The sequence below is a fragment of the Parambassis ranga genome, chromosome 6 (assembly GCF_900634625.1).
Source record: "Parambassis ranga chromosome 6, fParRan2.1, whole genome shotgun sequence".
NCBI classification, from domain to species: Eukaryota; Metazoa; Chordata; class Actinopteri; family Ambassidae; genus Parambassis; species Parambassis ranga.
Genome location: NC_041027.1, coordinates 3969153 through 3987574, shown reverse-complemented (window position 1 = coordinate 3987574; position 18422 = coordinate 3969153). Strand labels below are relative to the sequence as shown.

Here is an 18422-nt window from a genome sequence, read left to right as displayed (position 1 = left end):
AAACTGGAGCTAAAACACTGTGCTCATGACAATCTGCTGCTTTTAGAGCTGCAATCTTCTGAGATCCTTCTTGTGCAATTTTCGGGTCACGGGACAAGATGTTATATTTTTTAATCTCTTTTATCTCAGATGATGCCAAATGATGCCTTTTCCTGTGCACTCCGAGAAAGCACACCGGCGGACTGCAAACTTTTCTACCATGGGAACCACCACACTTTGGGGCTGCAATGTTTTTTGGGGGACCTCGTGTAGTTTTGTGTCTTTTGAACAAATCAGTTTGGGATGTGAATGAGAATTATCTCATGGTAAGGAACGAGGGACTCTGAAAAGCGTTGGCACACGTTGTTTCCTCTTTACTTCTATAAGTACACGTTTTTGCTGGCTCTTATGGGAATTAAGCACTCGTCCCGCTGTATGCTCCTCAGGAGAAAAATGGCGGAGTCTGATAACAGCGAGGTAAGTGTTAAGACACCTTTAATTTCCCTACCATAAATCGAGAGAGCTCAGTTTTTCTAGGAATATGTTCCGAGCCTCCCCTAAATGCGTCCTGCAGCTGTCTGTTCTACCTTTTGCAGAAGTTGCACCTCGGACGTATTGCAGGATGCTGCTGACTGTCCGGACAGTGAGACAGCAATCTCTCCAGGATAATTAGACCGGAGTGGGGAACGACAGAACAGGCAATTTGTGCAGAGCTGGATGCGGTAAAATAAGCATTCCCAGCATCGATTACACCTGAGGAAATCCGTTTTATAAAAAAAACGCAGAGGTGAGGATGCCCTGCAGGGATTTGTTTGAGGAGCAAGAAGGATTTCATCCATTGCTGATAAAAATCCACGATAAACAAATGTCTCAGATTGTATCTGAAGCTGTTTACACGGCTTTATACTGTTGAATATGCTGTGCGTAATGCGAGGTTGAACGGGACAGCGTGTCCTTCTGCTCCTCTCTGCGCTGGGAATCACTTGCGCTGTCCAAGGTACTGCAGCACCTTGCGGGCTTGGTATGTGTGTTTAACACAAAGTAGGGTGAGCTAGAGATGCTGACACGTCAGTGGCGTTTAGCTAAACCCTCCTTACTTTATTCCTCGTGAGCAAAAACCATACTGAAGCACCTGTATTTGGGTCACAAAGCACTGCAACTGTATTCTACATAGGCGATGCGGTTTTATCTAAGAGATCCAAACACCCTGTGAAGTTAGAGGCAGCCTCATGTTACATTATTCATTAGAAAAAAAAGTTCCTCAAAGCGAGTTCAAGAAAGAAACTCTCATCAGACACTCAACAATTTATCAATAGGCTCCTGCCTGAGCAGAAGGCAAGGGATCCATTACAATATGATGGAGCATCCCCTTCTGCTTCTGCTTGGGGGATATGTGTGGAGGTACTTAAGTGGTTTAATGGCAGAAGACCAAAGTGATTTTCTTTTCCGACTGATTTATATCAATATCACATCACCATTAGATTTTACTAAAGGAGCAAATACACACAAAGGTCAACCTCCAGAGTCAAACAGGTGTATGTCCTTCTCACATAACGTTTCACCTCAGTGTGGAGATCCTGTATGAAATAGATCCCTGAACGTGTTTATCTGTCTGAAGGGTCAAACGCAAGGACACGTTTCACCCCGTCCTTCCTGTGTCAGTTATACTCCCTGCAGCTGCTCTCCAGGTTTCACTCCAATCTATCCCACAATAATCACCCTAGGGGGGTTTCACTTTTTTCTGCATTGCAACTTTTAGGAAGAGCTCCACAGATTCTGTATTAAACTTGGCAGCCATAATCACCTCCTCTGCACCCAGGTGTTGTAATTATTGACTGTATCAGTGTTGGCTTGGTGCCAGCTGTTTATAAAATCCTGCTGGTTCATTTCTTGCTTTTGCTTGTTATTAAAAAGAAAAAAAGATGACACAATTTAATCTGCAGTCTTTACACCTGTAAGGTCAGTGAAAACTCTACTCAATAATCCAAATGATTAACATGACATGAGGGTAATAATTTGCACTGAACAGAAGTGCCTCTATGTAGGATCAAAGCTGAAACAGATTAAATCAGTCTTTGCTGTTTAATTACAAGTCAAACCTTAATTAGGAGTGCCATCTTTTATTTAATGAGCAGTCAAAACGCTTCAAACTGTACTAGATTAGATATTTCCTGTATCAGTGTCACATGGGTTCCATCGTTGCTCCGCCCACTTTAGGAGGCTATAGGCCTGGCAAAGATGCAAAACTGAAACAGTGTGGATCCGGTAATTCATGCAAGTTCTTAATATCTGACAGGGACGGATTTATCATTATTTCAGAGCAGTCTCACTCTGACTTCATCAATATGCACACATGCTCAGAGTCTTTTCAGTGTGATCCAGTACATTTCAATGAACCTACTTCAGAGGCAGGAATAAAAGCCATAACTGTGTCAAATTAGATCCAAACAGGATTTTTTTTTCTCCAGCCAGCGTAAGATTGTAATTGCACCTGATGAGAATCCAAACAAGGTCTTGTGTTTGAAATGAAAATGTGTGTGTCATGTACAGTGCTTCAGTCTAAAAACAAAGCTGTAGAGACATGCAGAACCTCCATTAAAATGCTAGCCTGGCTTTCAGTGTGCATCATTATTGAACACCTGATATTTAAGCGACTCAGGTCAGCCTCACTCTGAATACACCATGTTGTGCAGGAATCAAGAGCCGTTATTTTCATGCATTATTTTCTTGACCACAGTGTGTGCCATTTAAGGCTCAGCAGGGGAAGAGATTGCAAAGATAAATACTGTATGATGGTCATTTTTAAAGGGACAGGTGGAGAATCAACTAAGGATACCCTAATGCAGGTGACAGGAAGTCCACACAATGCTGTCACTGTCAGACACAGTTGGGAAGATTATATAAGGACAGATTTTATTATATTAGAAAATCTTGCATTGAGTTGTCAGGGATAGAGTATGGATAAATGCAAAATGTGCTGTAACTGTGGTACAAAACATTAAAAAATATTAAAAACATGAACGATGAAACTGCCTTCGTTATATATCATGGTAATGGTGACTGCTTCACCACCAGTCATCACCACCTATTCTTTGTTTTTCATCGTTTATTTTTAGATGCCTGAAAGTTGGAATGAGAATAAACACCAGAATGGCTTACTGGCTCAAAACTGAGATGCAGGGTGTCTGTTTCTCCATCCGTCCCTGTCTTTCTCTCTCACTCACACCAACACACACATATACACACAACATGGCTGGACCTTTCCCAGTGGGCCTTATAGGTGATAACTAGGGCATTATGAGTGTAACTTCTGTCCAGAACATTGCCTGATTGCCTGACTTCATGTCAGCGCCCATGGTATTCTTCTGACTCTATGGACTCTCTGCTCTTTGTGAACTTGCCAGACGTAACTGCTTGGAACACAAGCACAGAGGCATGAGCGCAGATAAGCACGGAAAGGGGAATAGCTGTTGCTATCCTCATTCCAAAAGGGCTTTGACTAATAGAAGCTTGCCTTGGTGCTAATGAAGAATTTCTCTTCTTTATTTTTCCCTCTATAGCAACCTCAGACACAGCTGCAGCCACAGCCGATCCGCATAATTCCTTCCCAGTCAGCACAGCCAACCGCGCTGCCAAAGCCTGTGCCTTCTATCCAGCACGCCCCTCGGCCTCCTCTTCCTCCACACACACCGCATGCTGCAAACCTTCCAAGCTGTCCAGGGCGGGGCAAGATGTCCAAGTTCCTTAATCCAGAGGAGATGACCTCACGAGACTACTACTTTGACTCCTATGCTCACTTTGGAATCCATGAGGTACGCCTGTGTGTCAGTACTTTTAAGCACACACTTTATCTCACATCAAGGAATGTCCAGCTAAATAGATGATTTAGAGTATGATCAGTATGTTTTTTTTCCTGTGGCCCACATGTAGGCTAGTGATTTTTATCTGTCCTTCGCTTTGCAGATATTATTGCATAGGAGAGGATGAATTTATTAGCCCAGATTTCCTGTGTACATTTAATCAAAAAGGACAACAAATACATTAAAATATTCGTAACGGCACTCTTTCTGGGCTTCATCTGATTTTAATGTTCTCCTCTGTCCACTAAAATAATGTCCAGTTTGGCATCCACAGTCTATCTTTCTTCCTTTGCATGCAGCAAATCTGCAGTTCTGTCCATCTCATTATATTTCCTTCTGCTGAGTCTGCTTTTTCCTTTGCCTCTTTTTTATCTTTTAGATTCTTTAAACCAAGAGCTTCATGTCATAGGGCCATGGCTGAGGTTACACTCAGTCAGTTCCTTTATAGAACATGAGATCTAAATTGTTCCTGAGTTACGTTTCTGCCTGGGAAACTCAACTCAGGCCAGATGCGTGGCTCAGCTATTCACACAGGAACAGGAGTAATTTTAAAACTTTTTTCTAGTTATCTGTTTCTGTGTGTATCTAGCATCAACAATGAGCCATTAAACACCAAATCATACTGCCTTTACTCTTCAGGTGGATATTGTTTCATCTTTCTCTGTGGTTATGTTCTGCCTCAGAGTTTATTCTACATGTATTATATGCTATAAAAAACAGCATCCTCCTAGTGTGACCTGTGTAATGAGTTTAATATATTTGTAATGTAGGTCAGGCTATATTTTTGTCATTTCTGAATGTTCTCACACATGCACGCACACTGTACAAGCGATGCAGTCAGTACAGAGATGCAGATGGGCTGAGCGCAGGCTCATGGGGCTTATTCAGAAACACCGCACGGCTGAGAGGAAACAGTGTGAGATTAGGCGAAGGCTGTGTGTTATTTGTCACTGCTCCTTTGTAGATACCGCAGCAAATCCACACCTCTGTGTCTAGGCAATGTTTTTAAATTAACAAAACAAATTGTCACTTTCTACAAGGGTTAGCAGTATTAATATTATGTATCTCATATTATTTGTTATATGCTAAACCAGGAAATGCTGAAGGACGAAGTGAGGACGCTCACCTACAGGAACTCCATGTACCACAACAAGCATGTCTTCAAGGACAAAATAGTGCTGGATGTTGGAAGTGGGACTGGGATCCTGTCCATGTTTGCGGCCAAAGCGGGGGCAAAGCATGTGTATGGGGTAAGATGTGCTTCCTCTCAGTGGAGTGTGATCATGCTGATCCATCGGGTTTATTCACTGTGGAGTCCAGCCTTACAAGCTGCTCATGCTGTGTGTGCATGTATATGTCTGTTGTCTAACCCTCGCCATAATCACTGAAGAACATCTTGACTGACGTAGAGCTGATACGAGGTCTCTCAGAGCTCTACGGTTATTGTGCAGGAGCTGAAGTAATTGTCAGTCAGGACATGTCTCAGAGTACATGCTGCATACACACACACAGTTCTGTAGCCTGGGATAACCATGTAGGACTTAATTTAGTAAGCTGGCTCCCAGCAGAGTGTATGCACTTCAAGGGAAGGTATGATTAGCTGGGAATTGTGGGTTCTGTTTGTTTGGTGCTGTCTCACTCTTGCTTTTAGAAACTTTTCTTTACTTTCAGTTTCTGCTCTCCACCTGGCGGTCTTTTATCCACATAAATGGAACTAAGATTTCTGGGATTTCGTTTTCTTTTGACTGAGAGTCTCTCAGTTTTAGCTCTGCACCAAAGCGATACACCTTTATCATACCTAGAGCTTGATGTGAGCGATGGGCCTGTGAGGTGAAGGAACTGGGCTCTGAGCCAAGAAGAACATCACTTGATCATATGGACCTCATCAAAGAAAAAAGAAAAGTGATAGCCTCAATTTTTATCCGTACACTCTGACATATGAAAACCAGTTGAAACCATTTATAGTATTTATACTTCAGTACTAAATGATGTAAATGAAACATCTAACATAGGCAACATTACATTTTGTTTCAATAATACTGTAAAATAGTTTTCTTATAGAAAATTAGTTAATACTATTTTCAGATGCAATGTACTTTATATAGAACCTACAGCATCAAGTGGAAGAGCCAGAAATATATTTAGTATGAGTATACAATATATCAACTGATCTGATATGTGCTTTAGGCGTTTTGGGAAAACACAATGAAGGCTAGATAACCATTTATGATGAATATTTATTACCCTAATGGTTTGGTTGTGCTTGTTCTTTAACCCCAAAAGACGTCCACCTTCGGAGAGACAGACCAGCGTACGGCCGGCAGACTCTGAGACTGAAGTCTGAGTCTCAGCTATTGATCAAATGTTTGGCAGTCTGTAACATTCGTATCTCATCACATGCATCCAGTATTTGCACTTCCCGTTCTATGGCTTCCGGCTCCAGTTTTCCTCAACACTACACAGCTTAAAGTAGCTTGATGTTCTCTGCAAGCAGGTGGAAAAAGTTCTGTGCATAAATTATTGGCATTGGCAATCAGCCAAAGTAAGTGGAATGATATGAGCACATCAGATATCAGGCGCACCGCCTAATTGGCCACCATAATGATCAATCCTCCCCTGAATAGATTTTATTTACACACCCACCAGAAGGTGTTAAACATGGGCCATTCTAAACACCCTAACTACTGTCGCCTTCTGCTTGATGGACATAAAAAGACCTGTCCAAAAGGGTTTGGAACTCTGAACAGCTATGACAGCTAGGTGACCGAAGAACTGAATCACAGCATAGGGATAAAACAATGGTTTGACATATCTAACACAGGGAAAACACTGAACAGAGACAGAGGTACATTTTCAGAGTTTAACCATTTATACGTTGGTTGTTCTAGTTATCAAAAATGCTTAAAAGCAGATATACAATATATACAAATACACATAGAAAATGAAATAAAACAGATAAATTGGAAGTAAAATAACACTGACTTGCTGATGTGCCAGGTGACAGGTTAATAGGCTCATATGGGGACCAGAAGAGGCTGTGACACATAGGTGAAGTTAGAAACTTGTACTTGCTGTGTCTCCAGAGTGAAGGACTACTGGGTGCCCGCAGGGATGACTACATTGACAGTGACTCTGACTGACATTAGTGTGAGGTGCAAGAGGCAACGTGTGAGGGGGTGCCTCTGTCAACATGCCTCGAGGCTCCACAGTACTCCCACTGAAGCGTCTGTGTGATGGACACATAGATAATGGCTGTCTCCTCTCACTGAGATTTAGAAAGGGATGAGGAATCATCACCAATTAGAGGGCTGGCTTAAGCAGCCCTGACGGTGCAGGAACACATTCACGTATATGCCAGTGCAAGTTCACACACATGCATACAGCTGGTGCTACATTAGTTATTGCTGATTGTTTATGCAGCTGAGTGGGCACCAGAGGCACCAGAAGCCTGCTGGATGGTGCTCCACTAACAGGCTGAGGATATAGGGCTGCTCCAGGGAGGCAGTGCTAATGTTAAGTTCCAGGCTTACTAAGTGGGAACAGTCAGAAAGTTTTATTTCTGTATTTACAGTTACACAGTGTTCCAAAAAAAAGTGTTCCAATATGAATTTTGTCAATGTCAGTTGCCATGTTGCTTACAGAGCACAGTTTGTACCACCATTTAGCAACAATAGGACTAAAATGTGCAGCTACATTGCTCCAGAGTCCAAACATATTGTAGGCACTACAATTTTGGGATGCTGTTGTATTTGGGCCTTTGATTTGCTTAGTAGTAGGCTGACCAAGTCCATGGGCATGATGGTGAAGGATGGTAACACACAGGACCATTAGTTTTTATTTGTTAAAGTTCAGTTAACTTTGTATAGTGTCCCCTTTATTTAAACATTACAGATTTGATAGGCCTTAATTAAAGGTTGCTGAAAAAGCATAGCATCCTCTTTTAACCGTTTTCCCATATTCTGGAGTTAATGTGCAAAAAAAAAGAGATTTAGCTCAAAGCATTTTGGCCTGATGGCCCCACCAAGTCCCAGCCTGGCTCAGCTCCCTTTTTATGATCTAAAATTCCTAAAGTTCATTCAGGGGTCCTTTGCATGATTATCACCAGATGGATCTCTTGGAGCAGGAATACATCTGCACACCTCTGACAAAAAAAGCCCCCAGGCAGTGGAACAGAGTGAACACACTCAGGTGAAAATCTATACTCTCTGGTTCCCCAGTGCTAAAAGAGTCGGGTATTGACAAATGTGAAGGTTGAATTATGTCCTCATTTTGTTTGAGAGCTGCTTATTAGGAGCGTCCACAGTGAAAGTCTGATGGATGAAGGAGCTTTATTATGTTATAACGCTGGTGTTAGTGGCACCTCAATAAATCACCTACGAGTGGTGCGTTTAGGGACGGAACGGGAAGTATGAAATATCTGAGGAAAATAATGATGGAGGCAATGTGACATTTTCAAGAGGAGAAAAAAAGCAGGAGAGGAGGGATGGTTTAAAAGAATCCAGAATGCCAAAGGAGCAGTCAAACAAGAAGTTGAAGGTCCTATCAGGGTTAAATGGCCGGGTGCAGTTGAGCAGTGACTAATCTCTACCTTAATTACTTTTAATTAAGATGCTCTGGCAGTGCTTCAGTGACTCTCACAGAGGCTGGTCACCTTGTAAATTCTAATCCTTTATATTTTTTTTACTGTCCACTATTTTCAGCTCGACTCCAGGGCACTTCCTGCTACGCTAAATTAACCTCAGTGCATGATGTCAGATGATAATCCCTCCCTTGCTAGTTACCTGCTGCTGTCAGGTGCACAAGTCACAGGCATACTGAGTGATAAAAGCTTACTTACAGCTGTCAGACAGGGCAGGAAGGGGGGAAAATCCCTCAGCAGTATGCTTTCAAATACTGATCACCTGTTTCATCTCACTTCTTAAAACCGCAAACATCCAGCTACCCACGTTTTCATTTTTCAGCCTTGTTTTGCGTAGAGAATATAATGAAGTGACAACCTTCGCAGGAGCTCTTTTAGGTTCACCAACCAGGTGGTAGCCTCAGGTGTTTTATTCAGGGAGAGGAATAAATGGCTAAACCAAGAGACCACCAGCTCTAGAGAGTTGTATGTGTAGATGCTTCTGCAGGAGCAGCGATTTAAAAATAAAAACTTCATTCTGGTTTTGTGTGTCTCAAATTACACAGACAATTGTGATTAGTCACTGCAGAGCAAAAACAGCAATGTGATTGTGACCAATGTGAAATAGTTACATATCTGTCATCCGACAAAAATCATTTTTCAGAGAAAACGTGCACGCTACTTTTGTTAAAAACAGAAAAGCAGAAAATACTATGCCTTATTGTCTGTGTCTCTACAACTAAAACACAAGGCAAAAACATAGATATTGCTTGGCTTCAAATCAAGTGCCACAATCTGCTTTTCCCCATCATGCCAATTTGGATTGTGGTAATAAAGCTGACAAAATGCAGCTGAAACATTAATTGGCAAAAATCAGTAGGTGCTGCATTGTGAAGTCATATTTTTGTTTAAATGTGCTGCAGTTTTGGACAGTAAATAAATAATGACACAGAGCAGGTATCTTTCATTCAACAGAGAGGGAAAAATCAGTGAAAATGAGTTGTTTAAAAGGTACCATGCAGTGCACAACCATAAGCTGCCTGAATTAAGTCATTACAACTTGCTTAAAACAATTATTGACTTTCAAATGGGGAGTGTTGTTTTCTTCTTTTGAGCCCTGAACATCTGCATTAGACCACCATGTCTGTTTATCAAAATCACCAGCAACCACTGATGCTAAAAGTCCTATAATGTAATGCATTATAGGCCATTTTAATACCTTTAATTGCCTTCTGCTACTAATATACAAGTAAAGTATGCTTCACTAAAGCAAAAAAAGTTTTGAAAAAGAAAACATTTTGAAAAGTCATAATTTCTTAAAGTATCTGTCATATTTATTAAATATGTACACCGTGTGGAAGCATATTTTGGCTTTTATCTTTATAGTCAATGTAAGCAGAGCAGTACTATTTAACGTGTTCTGCATTGGAGGACATGTTATTGTGTGTTCAGTTGAAGACATTCTTCATTTAATTAGCTTTTCTTTTTTTCTTCCTGCCAGATCGAGTGTTCCAGTATATCAGAGTACTCAGAGAGGATCATCAAGTCCAACCATCTTGACAGTGGTAAGAGCAGCAGCTGCTCCTCATCTCTCTATTCTGATGACTCTGCACTTCATCCTCAGTAAAGGGAGCAATAAAACAGGTTACATTTATGATGATTTATGAAGATGAAGGAGAGGAGAAGCAGTGCAGGCCCCTGTCCAGAACAAATGATGATTTGTGGGGATGGTCAAAATCCACATGTTCATATTCATCCCTTTATCATACTGCTCTGCTCATGCTCATTTGTATTCATTTACACAAACATGCTTCCAACTTGCAGAACTTCAAAGCGCATGTTTTTATCATAGCACTCATGCGCCTTCAATCTGTCTGCAAATTCCACCAAACAGCTCCATAAAGCACCCTGTCAGCACACATCCTATCTGTAAACCCATGAATAACAAGTATGCTGGGGTAATTGAAAGAAGCGTTAACACTGTGTTTACTCTGAGTTTTGAAATAGAGAATAAGAAGAAGGCAGCCACCAGCTGGGTTCCCATGTCATTCTGACACTCACGTCACCAGGGAGACTCTTCTGTAACATCAACCCAAAGCAGAACAAAGAACGCTGAAGTCAGCTAATCTCAGATGGGGCAAAGATCCACTAGCCCATTATGGTCCCCAGCTGGGTTGATCTCCATAAGAACACCACACTGCCATGGTAGCACATAGTGGACAGTAATATGTGTCACCACCCCACAGTTTCTTCTCTTTCTTTACAACATTGTTAGTGCACACAGTGATATGATTAAGAATCTGGGTCTACTTTGAAAATTGAACCACCTACTTCATCAATTAAAAGTGAAGACATGCCTTAAAGTGTAATCACTGTATTTGATATATGCTGCTTAACATGCTCCTCACACAGAGTTTAAGGCTTGATAAAAAATATGTATTTTTTGTGTTTCAGTTATCACAATTTTTAGGGGCAAAGTGGAGGAGGTGGAGCTTCCTGTTGAAAAGGTTGACATCATTATATCTGAGTGGATGGGCTACTGTCTCTTCTACGAGTCCATGCTTAACACTGTCATCTTTGCCAGGGACAAGTGGCTGGTATGTGTGTGGAAGTGTATAACAACAATGTGATGTGTGTATTATTGTGTCGTGCTATAACACACATAACCAACTACAAAAGAAAACATTATACATTTTAACTCACTTCAACAATAACTTCAGTATAAATTTCCATTGCTGTACAGAATATATGTTTTGAATGGGAGCCCCTTGAGCTACCATGCTGTACCACATTCCTATCCAGTTATACATACAGTATTAAAAACTAACCCTGATATTTTGATTTTCAGTACAATAAAAGTCAGTTTGTAGGAGCAGATATTCTGATTTATAACAACATGGAAGAAATACTTGAAAATTATTACAAAAAAATCAGTATTCTGCAGTGATCTTGCAATTCCTAATAATAATCTCACCACCACATATTGCCATGTTGGGCTTTGTAACTAGCTCACAATGCAATAACTACATTATGAAAAAAACATGCATGGGGAATTTAATATGTGAATAGAAATGGATAAGGTTGGGAGGATACCTCTATTATTATTTAATGCATTATTACATTGTGATTGGGAAATCACACGTATCTACTGCACTGTGCACCATGAGCAGCCTCCACTCCTTTATAGAGTGCAGGCAGAGGGGATGAATATGCCTCAATAATTTAAACTTGTTCTTGGCTGAGGAATAAAATGTCACCGTTGCTGTTATACAGACCTTTTGTATGATGTTGGTCAGAATGAATTTCTGAGTTTGTTTCTTGCCTCATTTGTGCAACAGAAACCCGGTGGATTAATGTTTCCTGACCGAGCCTCCCTGTATGTGGTGGCCATAGAGGACAGGCAGTACAAGGACTTCAAAATACATTGTGAGTAGGTCGGGGATCCTTGCTATTCACTTGTGCTTCAGCTGTGTGTGCACTGTGTGGCTCCACACCTCCACAGTGTACTCGCACAACCTCATATCTGCACTGCAAATAATTTTGATCTCCCCCTCAGGCAGCAAACTGAGGGCGATAATTGATATTATAAGTCAACAAGCCTCTCCATCTCTGCATCATCCCACTCTAAACCCGCCAGGAAGACTGTGGGCAATGTTTTTTTTGTCGTTTTTTCTTTTTTCTGCTGGACACAAAGCATAAGAACAGCAACAAAGTCAGTGCTAAACCAGTGCACAACCCAGATGACACACACAAACCCAACAAAAGCCAATAGGCCTCCCACTCACACTCCCCCATACATCTGGGAAATTATGTAACCACAGTGCACCAAACAATATGCAGAGAAAGTCAGACCACACTGAAAAGTTTTTCTTTGAAGTCTGGATAGTTGAATTCACAATACACCATCACAGAGGGACATGTGTTCATATTGACCATAGTCTTCTTTCTGTTGACCTTAAGGCTGAGTTAGATGTGCTTCCTGAAGCACTGCAGTATTCTGAGAGCATCCTGTGATCATTAGTGCTACACTGGCCTGCACACTCTTTCAGTTAAGTGGGCAGCAAGACAAAATGCAGATACACCACGTTACAAAAGCCCAGAGGGGTTTGTGACCTGTTCATTATCACCACTTCTCCAGCGCACTCAAGTTGTTCTCCTCTTTTGGGTCATGACTCATGACAGAGATGTTTGCTCGCACACTATCTTAAGAAGCTTAATAAATAATGTATGGGATGACTTAGATAATAAGCAGAGAGGATATCTGAGGCAAGAATGGCGCCTGTGTTCAAGGAGTCTCATGTTTACAAATCATAGCCAACCACAATGTGACTTTCATGTGTCAGATGAAAATGGTTCCAAAAATGACAGGAGGTATATCTCCGGGGTCGTAGATCAGACTATTCTTGGAATCTCTGTGAGTAACCCCTCCAACTAGTGTTTGTCTTACAGCTGCAGCCCAACTATTTACACCTCCTGTGGTTTTTTTATCCCCACAAAGAAAACATATGTTTCACATGTTTGTAATTTACACACATGGCCATAAAGTAATACAGTGCTGCTGTGTTCACAGGGTGGGAGAACGTGTATGGCTTTGATATGACCTGTATCCGAAATGTGGCCATGAAGGAACCACTGGTGGATGTAGTGGACCCCAAACAGGTGGTGACAAACTGCTGCCTGGTCAAGGTTGGTATAGTGAAATTGACAGATTGACAGATAAACATATTGTCTTACATGCTGTGGGTGATACGGGACGACCTTGATGTGTGGTGGTTGCCCTGTCTGTGCCTCTCGCTGTGTGTGAATTAGTCCGATCACACTGTCGTGCCATGCATGTCAATAGCAGCCTGTCTGGTCTCCTTGATTGTACTCTTTGTCACAGTGACCTTCTTATTGTTGGCACTGATTAGATGGCCCTGCCTCATCTCACCTCTGTCCTTGAGGAATATTGTTGTGCAATCATACCATGCCTCTAACATTGCCTCCATCATTTCTTTTTTTTTATTTTAAGACAGCCTTTCTTTTTGGAGCGATTGCAAAGAGCTAGCAGTCTGGAGAGTTGAATAAAAATAAGTACAAAACTGATTTGAATGATTTTGTCTGTGGAAATAAAAATGCCTCACTGTACAACAATAATATCCTGCTTGTGAGATATACTGTCCTTAAATGATTCAATGAATGACTTCATTAAAGTTGCATAGCCTGGAAGTAGCACACATAGGACCTCATGTTATCAAACTGATGCCTAAAACCTTTGTAACAATACTCGGCAGGATCATTACAAGTATAATAATCATAGAAAATACATCATTCAACAACCTGCATGGTGGTGATATTAAAATGTTTATTTTGCCTTTAGAGTAAATGGTTGTGGGGAAACACTCTAATGTGTTATATTGCCATCTTAAACTTGTGAATGTGACTTTGAGAAGTTTGTACTGCATGTTTGGGGGCAAATATCTGGTAGACGAGTTTATGAGGATGATTATATATTAAAGGCAGCAAGAGGAATCCTGCATTAATATTACATTGTTTTTATTGCCAGCAAACATAAGGCTCATTTCTCCAAAGCAAATGTAGCATCTGGCACTGAAGCCAGCAAGCAAGAAGTAAAACTCATACATACATGAATTGAGATTATTAAAACATATATGTGTCATTAGGTGTAGATCAAAGCTAACACACAACATTGGTGCCTTTTATGACTGAAAACCAGAATGTGGATCAACATGTTGGACACAGTGGGACATTTTCGTCTCCTGACATCAGATCAGCTCTGTCTCCATGTCCTTGTTCAACCTATGCAACCAATGGGTCTGTTTTGAATTTTGGCACACCCCAGCTGGGACCTAGTAATGAGTGACTCTACATCCTTTTTGCAGGTGCAGGCTTAACTGTATGTTGGTGTCATTAATGTATTGAATGTGAGATTATATTTCCAGTATTTCTTTCTACAGAATTTGTCCAGGATGAGGTCAGACTAAAACTAACCACGACTTAAAAGTGCAGGTCAACATGTTTTAAGTGTTTGTGCTAACCTAAGGCTCTGTTAGCATGCACAGGTTTTACATATAGGCATATTGATGTTAATGTATTTAAAACAGTACAGTGATCGAATAGTCCATGTTTATCTGAGAAACATCTCTTTTACAGGAGGTGGACATCTACACAGTGAAGGCTGAGGACCTCTCCTTCACATCGGCTTTTTGCCTTCAGATCCAGAGAAATGACTACATCCATGCACTGGTCACCTACTTCAACATCGAGTTTACCAAATGTCACAAGAAGACCGGTTTTTCTACAGGTAGGCCAATGCTTAAGGACCTCTGAATGTCCAGTTACATGTTAGATTTGACATTTCAGACAGTTTGCTTAAAAATACATGAAGAACGAATGTGCAGACAGAACAGCCTCATTTATGTGGCACTATAATGCTCCCATAGACCTAAAACATTCACCTGCAGGACACAAACTGCAACATTAATCCACCCAACCTGGAGAAATACACTGACAGCATCTCAAACACTATGTTTTGTGTTCACTGCAAGCAATTGCCTTGTAGGAACGGTGAAATATGTCTCGAGCTTAAGTGTCCTTTGAAAAGCTGTGTGTGACTTCCCTCTAGTGGTGGTGGAGGAAAAGGTATTTTGCAGCAAAGATTTCAGTGACTCAGATGTAAAGCTGCTTGAGCAGGTATTTATCTTTTAAAAGAAACTTTTGGCAGAAATAATTGTTATTCATCAGACACTATCACTATCTGATCCCAGCATTCCCCTGTCTACCTGCTGCCCTTCTATTGATTTTTCTGTAAGTCTGTCCGTCAAGTAAGTTTTCCAATGTCAGACCTGAAGACTTGGCTGCCAAAAACACAAAGATACAGATCTAAACTTTCACACAAAGAGTGTGCAGAAAGACACCCATCCGTATCAGACACACATGCAGACTTTATGCCAAGGAGGGAAAAAGAGAGAGAGAGAGAGAGAGAGAGAGAGAAAGAAGAAGCAGGGTCAAAGATTCTGATTCATGCTGGTCAGTTGAAATGCCATTTTATCTGTGTTATTTGCATAAGAAACATAAAACAGAGTTGGCATGTCAGTGCCTTTATTTAACTATGCCCCCAAAAAAGTGAGAGGACAGGCCTGGGAAGAAGCCATGCTGATTGGCAGGCCCTTTTATCTATAGATTCACAAAGAGCTTGTCTCATAAAGCCTGAGCTACCAAGCTGCCCCCGGACAGCTGTCAGAATCTGATTTAAGTGATGCTGACCTTCTGAATCTTAGCCAAGCAATCTATGGTCAGAGCAACTGGGGGGGGGGGGGGGGGGGGATTCCTGACATTTCTTGTTTGTGGCTCAGTGCACTCACACAAACATATCCAGGTCCACTCCACATATTTCCACTCCACACAAAATGTTCATTTTCTTGAGACTAGTCACCTTGAACTCAAGTAGAACTCTGTGCTCTTTTTGCAGTGTTGACTCACTGTGTTTATTATCTGCTATTCAGGTAAAAACGGGGTATACGGGTCTTAACCAGAAGCAAATGATTGTGTTATTTGTATGTTCCAGCTCCAGATGCTCCATACACACACTGGAAGCAGACGGTGTTTTACCTGGAGGACTATCTGACAGTACGAAGAGGAGAGGAGATCACTGGCAGCATTGCTATGAAGCCCAATGAAAAAAATATTGTGAGTTTGTGTCTGTGTTGCATGAACCATATAGAAAAAACAAATATGAACAATGTTTTGTGATTAAATATGCATCCCCATGTCCACACTGTGAGGAAGAAATGACTCATTCCATGCACTGCCTGCCCACAGCAGATTGTTTTCTCCTAGGTGTCCAGGCAGGCAGCAGCCATGCAGTGATCTGAACAAACAGATTCTACTGTTAACCTTGTGCATGTCCTTGTCCCCCCACCCACCCCCCCAGGATGGGGATGCTTGCTTTCTCCTGTTGCCTGACACAAACACAGTGTTTCCTTAACAATGTGTTCTACTGTCAGCTCAAAATGAATAAAAAACTAGTACTTACTTACTTACATTTCACCCCCTCAGTTGGTGCCTCCAGTCTCTCAAACTTTTTTTTTATTTTTTTCTCCCTCTCTTCTCACCTGCAGCGTGACTTGGACTTTACCTTTGAACTGGATTTCAAAGGGCAGCTGTGTGAAGCAGCCATATCCCATGACTACAAGATGCGTTAAGTTTAACTGAGGGAGAGCTGAGTGCAAGTGCTGAGCACCAGAGGGAGACAGAGAGCGACTCCCCCATGACCACAGCAGGAACGTGAGAGGAAAAGCAAAGACCAGGCCAAAGACCAGGCAGAGGTGGCCCTATTGACAGATTATGCTGTCACTACACTGAAGGGTGAAAGCAGAAATTTACTAACAGTGACTGTTAAACAATTCTGAATGTAAAACTGACAAAGCAGTCAGGAATATTTTCTAGTCTTTGACGAATGTTATTGATGTAAGTATACGTGAGATGGAGTGATGTAGCCGTGTGGTTTTTTTTTTCTTTCCAATAACTTAGAGGGATAGATGGCATTTTTAAAACATGTGTATTTTAAAAACACATATCTCACCTAATAAATGATAGTATTGTCCACATTCTGTTAGAGATAGACAATAAATTTAAGTGTCATATTATGTACTGTAGCGAATGATTATCAGTGAAACTCTTTTGTTTATAGTTGTATCAGTTTATTGATGTTGGAAAACAGCAACTGAACACCACAGCCAAGGATAAGTGTAATGTGAAAGGTGACGTGTTTGCATTGTCAGTGTACTAGTGGTTTTCTGTGAGAAGGCGTCAAAGCTCACACTGCTGAGTGGCTCGCGCTTTGTGTTGTCAGTTTGAGCTGTGATGTTGACATGCCAATAACACTCTCTCCCCATACTAAATGCCTTCAACAAGTGCCCAAGTCAAACTAGTTTTTTTCCCTTCTGCACTGGTGCATTTAGCTCTTTGCTATTCTTTTATTATATAGACGATAGGATTAATATTTAAAACACAGCCTCAAGTTAACAAAAGCTTTTTACATGTCAAGCGATCGCACCCTACATTCCAAACAGTTGCGGCAGATGATGGAAGCATTGCTAAAGGAAGTCAATCAAGTTATCCTGATCAACATTGTTGGTTCACACAATTGAATCTGATGAAAAATAGTATCTTTCCATTTCACCTGTGCTCTTAATGAGGTTATCGCCAAGGTACACGCTGAGAAGTTTTTTTTTCAGTCGAGACCTGGGAATATGCTTTACATATTTTACATACATATTACTGTTCTTGTTTGCCTCATTTATTCATTCATCGATCTTTTAAACCCGCTTGATCCTGTAGTACAGAGTCACAAGGTGTTTCATATGGAAAAACAATATGAAGTATTACCTCCCTTGTGTAGCTTATATTCTTCACAGACAGCCTCTATCATTATGTTTTCTGACCAAAATCAAAAATTTATAGGAATGATCATAAAGCATGTAACTAATGCAAGTAACAATCAAAATGTGCAGTATGTAAAGAGTGAGACACTCAGCACAGACTTTCCCTGTGTACTTTACAGGCCTCAAACCAGTACAAAAAAGCAACACTGTAAGAGGCATTAATGCTTACAATTAATTACACATCATCAAAAGTCATCTTAGAATTTTGAATAATACCTGCACTGAAAGAGCACCTCTAAAAGAAAAACTAAATCTAGATCACCCACATACTTTAAGTTATAGATTTTAATAAATTGGCATGTTAATTGCACATGATTTTTTTTCTAATTATAAAGTATGTGTTTCACATATTGTCATGTCAATTTAAAAACTGAATAAAGTGCAATGTTCAAATGTATCCACTGGGTGATGCTGTACAACTAGTTGTATGTACCACAAAGAAAAATGTCAGTCCTCTGCTTTCTTCACACAATATACACATATTTATTTATTTATTATTTCTATGTACATTTTTCAACA

At 40.8% G+C, this 18422-nt stretch overlaps 1 protein-coding gene across 6 annotated transcripts; it reads left to right on the top strand.

Moving 5' to 3' along the window:
- The first annotated feature begins 387 nt into the window (after window positions 1–387).
- On the top strand, window positions 388–16705 carry LOC114437460 (protein arginine N-methyltransferase 8). 6 transcript variants are annotated; one of them, XM_028408157.1, is made up of 11 exons: window positions 388–460; window positions 2530–2549; window positions 3540–3791; window positions 4934–5089; window positions 9959–10022; window positions 10912–11054; window positions 11796–11883; window positions 13028–13143; window positions 14611–14761; window positions 16025–16146; window positions 16578–16705. In XM_028408157.1, exons 1-11 carry the CDS (start codon window positions 388–390, stop codon window positions 16659–16661), a joined length of 1269 nt encoding a protein of 422 aa, XP_028263958.1. In that variant the 3' UTR covers window positions 16662–16705. The 6 variants fall into 6 exon arrangements, with proteins under 6 accessions (XP_028263958.1, XP_028263959.1, XP_028263962.1 ...); XM_028408158.1 differs by lacking the exon at window positions 2530–2549 and adding an exon at window positions 1174–1188 and having other exon boundaries at window positions 388–462; XM_028408161.1 differs by lacking the exon at window positions 2530–2549 and having other exon boundaries at window positions 388–456; window positions 3561–3791.
- The last annotated feature ends 1717 nt before the right edge of the window (window positions 16706–18422 follow it).